Source organism: Drosophila virilis, chromosome 4 (genome assembly GCF_030788295.1).
Source record: "Drosophila virilis strain 15010-1051.87 chromosome 4, Dvir_AGI_RSII-ME, whole genome shotgun sequence".
In the NCBI taxonomy this organism is placed as follows: Eukaryota; Metazoa; Arthropoda; class Insecta; order Diptera; family Drosophilidae; genus Drosophila; species Drosophila virilis.
In genome coordinates, this window is record NC_091546.1 from 28,506,273 (window position 1) to 28,511,546 (window position 5,274).

At 36.4% G+C, this 5,274-nt stretch overlaps 1 protein-coding gene across 4 annotated transcripts; it reads right to left on the reverse strand.

The window, feature by feature from the left end:
* Positions 1-459: 459 nt before the first annotated feature.
* Positions 460-4,112, reverse strand: LOC6634291 (alpha-tocopherol transfer protein). Of its 4 annotated transcripts, none has more exons than XM_070209289.1 (6): positions 3,974-4,112; positions 1,860-2,004; positions 1,701-1,795; positions 1,028-1,372; positions 788-966; positions 460-720 (listed from the first exon to the last, which is right to left on the reverse strand). In XM_070209289.1, exons 2-6 carry the CDS (start codon positions 1,993-1,995, stop codon positions 603-605), a joined length of 873 nt encoding a protein of 290 aa, XP_070065390.1. In that variant the 5' UTR covers positions 1,996-2,004; positions 3,974-4,112; the 3' UTR covers positions 460-602. The 4 variants fall into 4 exon arrangements, with proteins under 4 accessions (XP_070065390.1, XP_015025268.1, XP_070065391.1 ...); XM_015169782.3 differs by having other exon boundaries at positions 3,904-4,061; XM_070209290.1 differs by lacking the exon at positions 3,974-4,112 and adding an exon at positions 3,826-3,842.
* Between the last annotated feature and the right edge of the window lie 1,162 nt (positions 4,113-5,274).

Sequence of the window (5,274 nt, forward strand, 5' to 3'; positions counted from 1 at the left end):
CCGGAACCAATTTTCAATATGGACTCGTTTCCTGATTTGATTTCCTCGGTATGTTGTTGTTACTGTTGTTGTTGTTGTTGTAGTTGTTATTGTTATTGCCTCAGAGCAGTTGTCATTTTTGGTTTTTTGTTGTCGCCAAATGTGTGGCGCATTAAATTTTATAGAATACACCAGATCTAACCTCAAAGTGTGTGTGTCGTAACCTCAAATGGTTATTTGCTTTCTGCTTAATATATGCTGAAAATATGATCGGTTCGAAAATATGTTGGGCAGTAACTTATAAGAAAAAAATATGAAAAATTAGTCCTCTTAAAGGGTAAACGAATGTAGAAAATTAAATAGTCATCAGATCTGAGAGATTAAATCAGAAATCATTTAACCTAACCTCTGAAATTGCTTATCCTAACCTCAAAAGTGCATTCTTAGTTTAATTGGTATGTTAAAAAAATGATTACGAAATCTGTATTTACAAAAAATCATTATTTTATATATTTATTCTTAATTCATACTGTGTCCTTAAAATTGAAATTGAGCTTTTAAGAAGATTATTTAATATTTAAGAGAGCATTAAACCGCAGAGCATCAAAGAAAATTAAAGATTGCTAATCGAAAATAAACCCTAATTGTTCCATGTCCTTTTGAATCTCACTGCTAGAGCACTGATGCTGCAACATATCCAACCAGAGCGTATAGGAATAATCCTCATGCATACCGCCATAGCTGGCGAAAAGATCATGAAGTTTAGTTATTTGCTTATATGAGCAAGAAAACCCCATAGTAAACTTACCGCTTGGGCAAATGCTCGGGATAAATGTGCTCGTGCAATGAGCTCATGTCGCTTCCGTGTATAAAGAGTCGCTCACGCATGGAGGTATTGAGAAACGGCTTAAAGATCTTAAAAGCCGCATTAAATAGCCAGTTCTGGTTGACTATATGCAGGGCGGCGGTTCGTATGGGCATGGAGGTCTGCAAGAATGAAAAACTTCGAATTTTAAATTTAATTTAGCAAGAGATATGCCGCACCCACCACAAGCAAGGCAATCATTTTCTGTGCCACACTGGGACTTAAATGTAGCATATGCTCCAGGCCCAAATCCTTCAGATCAAATATGGCCACTCCGCCCATTATTTGTGAGATAGGCTCGAGTGAGCCCAGTTCCTGCAGCAAAATAGTTGCCCTGAAAATATCGTCCACAGTAACGCGATTTGGCCGCCACAATCCAAAGTGATAGATGAGTATGCGATGTCCCAACTGATCACGATATGGCGTCACAGTCAATATATTCTCATCGCCGAGATGCCGCAAATCCAAAGGGCGGACCTTCTCGTAGTAACTTTTGTTCTCTTCACGAAATTTGTAATAGTTGCAGATCTGTAAAAATAAATATTTGATACACACTAAAAGATATCATAAATATATATAACCAAACTTTGTCTGTAAAGAGGTTTATCATTCAATTTTAAATCAGTTCTTCTCCCACACAGATTAAGGATTTTTCGAAAAGCATAAAACAAGTCTCCAATAAAATCGTTTAAAAGTCCAGTTTTTCGGAAAAGTCCATATTTTCTGAAACTTAGGAACTGTGAAACTTCAACTTCCCAACTGTTGCAAGCTTCATTGTACGTTCGTCAATCAATAGATCAGGCAATTAGAATTTCAAAGAAAATAGTCTTAAATAAATTTGTTTAGATAAACCCACCAATTTGTAGCTATTCTCAATTTTCCAGTAGCGCGCGCGCAGAAACTTCTCCAGATATTTATCATCATTGCGATGCGGCTGACAGTCCTTGCGCTCTGTAGAATGTCAAAAACCATTTTAGTCGGTTATTTTTCAGTCGTACATTCATTCGAAACATACCTAAGATATAATTGCGAAATTGTGCAATTGTCTCCTGTTTTGTCTTCGAGCATTCTCCCTGTTTTTCTGCCAAGAGCCGTATGCGCTCTGGCACTTCCTCCTCGGTGATATTTAATTTGTGCTCTATGGCAGGCATAGCTCGGGCCTTTAGAAAGAGAATGGGTCAAAAAAGATGAGCAAACAATATGTTGTGCTACATGTTGTATAACGGTACATATGACCAAAGACAATATAAACACTAAGATGAGTAACGTCCATACATTTGAATGCGACGCAAAATTTCTGGCCTGGCCTTTCATCTGGCCTTTGAGGCTTCGTACGGCATGCCTGCCGACTGGTTGTTCGTTCTCCAAAGACCAGACGAACGAATGCCGAAGTCGTGGCTGCCTTCAGCAAAGCTGAATGCTATTGATTTCGGTTTCGTTCTCAATTTTCAAAAAATCAAGCTGCATAGTAGCATTTTGTTGTATGGCGTTACTCATCTTAGTGTTTATATTGTCTTTGATATGACTCTCTCGCTCCCTCTCTCTTTACTCTCTGAAATGCTGTCTTTGCAACACTGCACTCAAATGTTGCTAAGGTGACATGTTGCTAAGGCATGTAGCTAAACCCTAACTTGTTGCTGAGCGTGTTGTTTGAATGTTGCGAGCGTAAAATTTAGCTATAACAAACTTGACGCGAGTCTCACAAAGTTTTTTGTTAATTTCAAACGCGAGAATTAAAACAATAATTAAGTGCACAGAACGAGAGCTTTTGTTAACCTCACGTGTCTCATTGTTAGCAGTATTTTGTTTTTGCTTTTGTTTTTTTTTTTTTTATTTTTCTGGGGCTAAACTTGAAGTGCTGCCTGTAATTGAACCTGACATTGACGGCACTTTGAAGCTTGACTTTAAAGCAATTGCCTGAAACATTTGGTGTCTTTGAATTTTACCATTTTGTTTCGATTTTTCTATTCCTTCAGCAGTTGGGCAACGTTCGACTTCAAGTTTGAAACTGAGTCCGCGTATCACACCAAATGTTTTCAATCCCATGCAATATATGCAATATATGCTATAAACAAAAACAAAACAAGGCACATTTTTGCGATAACAAAATGAGGCAGCGACAACGATTATCGCTTCAACCCAGTCCGAAATCTCTTCCTCAACTCAACCGAGCTGAACTCAACACCCAATTGCTCAAAAACCTGATAAGGGTAACGTCTCTTTCATTCTGTTCCAATGTATTTTGCTACTCTGATCGCTTTCGAGCACGTAGCAAATTTTCACGTTAATGTCTCATCTAAGTAAACAATTGAAAAACAAAAAAAAACAAAAAATAACCCCGGGCCATTTTACATGACAAAGTGCATTGGGTAGATTAGCTCAGGCACTTAACTCCTTGTTTGCATTCGCTCGAGAAGTTAACACTTTGTGTGGATGCAACGGAGGAGAGCAGGGTCAGCGGTAATTAGGAATTTATCTATGCGCAAGATTAAACAGGAATTATATATGTATTAATATATTATTAAACTTAAACTCTTCTGTTATTCAAGAAAGTTTATTTGACATGGCGTGGGCGTTTAAGAGATGAAATCACATCCATTTCACCTCAGAAACAATCAAGACTAAAAATCAGCTAATGACGTGCCAATTTGTGGGCAAATTCCAAATTCCAGATCACAGGCTCAACTCGCAAATATTGTCAGGCGTGGCAGAATGCAAAGAATGCAAGCCAATCTTTAATGTATTTAATCTTAAGTGCAAGTGTTAATGAGCCGCATTTCTAGTCATGATGCGTTAATTCTGACTGCACTTTACTTAATTGGCAAATGACAAATGAAAATAAAAACCGTGCTGAATGCAATAACAAGAAAGTAATCTGCATAAATTTCTCTAACTTGTTTGCTTTTATTTATATTATATTAAATACCGGTTTTAATCTTAAAAAAAAAAAACAGCTGCAGTAATCAAGGCGTGACCTTTACCTAATTTATATATTATATCAATTATAGCAGCTGCATTTATTTTGCAACTTTTCAAAATGCACTTTTTACTTTAATTACCAAGTAAATATTTGTGGGCAACTTATTTAGTTTTTCTATAGATATTGATATTGATATTGTTTACACGCACAGCGGATCTCTGGTATTTTTTATAATTATATCGCGCATATATACTTTTACTTTTTTTCGAAATTGAAACCCAACAACTGTCAATGCGAAGACTTCGTGTCGCACAACTTTGTTTCAAGACTGACTCAAAGATCGTTTAGAACAAAACGTTTTATGCCCCCAGCACTCAGAACAACACTCAGAGAAAACCCGTATTCAAGCCGGGTAACGAGTTAAATTAAAAGCATCAAGTTCTATGTGCTGTAAGCAAAAAAATACAACAATAAAACGAAGCTGTTCTACACTAGCAAAATAATATCAAGCATACAATTTATAAAAGAATTTTTGAAGAAAAGTGTAACTTACATTTAAGATATCTGTGTGCCAAGTTAACTCACATAAAAAATAAAAACTAAAATACGATGATTTAAATTCTCGCTTTATCTCTGTGTCATAAGCTCATTGTTAGGGTAACTGCATGTTATTAAATGCCAGTGAGAGTGAAAATATTATGTAGCCGTAAACTTGCAGCTAATCGGAAGGCTAAAAATGGAGGCCACAGCTTAATGATGAAGTTTCGGATGCTATTGTATGTATGTATGTATGCATGTATACACATGTAACAAGAGATGCTGTGCAAGTTCAATGAGCTTTAATGACGTCACCCCGTTAAGTACAGACAACGTGTAAGTCGTTATTGCTGAGTAACTGACCTATACGATTACTTGCAATTTTAACTTCCCATCTCGGATTAATTTAAAACAGAACATTCGTGGTTTTTACAAATATGTGTAAAAAAAAACTAGTTTTAGTTGCAAGTGCAACAAACCTTTTGTTGTCGTTGGTCAAGGTCAGTTAGACGTAGTCGAGGACCAAAAAACTTGTTTAGCCGGCCAGGCCTCTCCTAGTCGCATTAGCCTTAAATGTGCTTTAATTTAGCATGATATTTAGCAATAGACATTTCCGACATTTAACGCAATCTGACTGTTTTAAGCACACATGATGATTTTATTCAAACGTAAGCATAACCTTTTCGCAAAAATAAATGCCTTCACCGTTTAGCCATTAAAAACGGGTTAGTTATAACCATAACTGAACCACAATTTGTAAATAATCAATATGATGCTACAGAATTTAAATATAACTGCTATTTTTCTAATTCATATCGATTGTTACGTGCAATTTTAAACAAAATATCAAACAGGTGGCAGCACTAGTGTAGATTTCTATCTGTTTCATGCCTGTTGCAGTATAAATTCAGCGTTTCCCCAGGTCTGGCAACATCTGCTTCACGTATCGATAATAATATCGAAAGAGGAACCA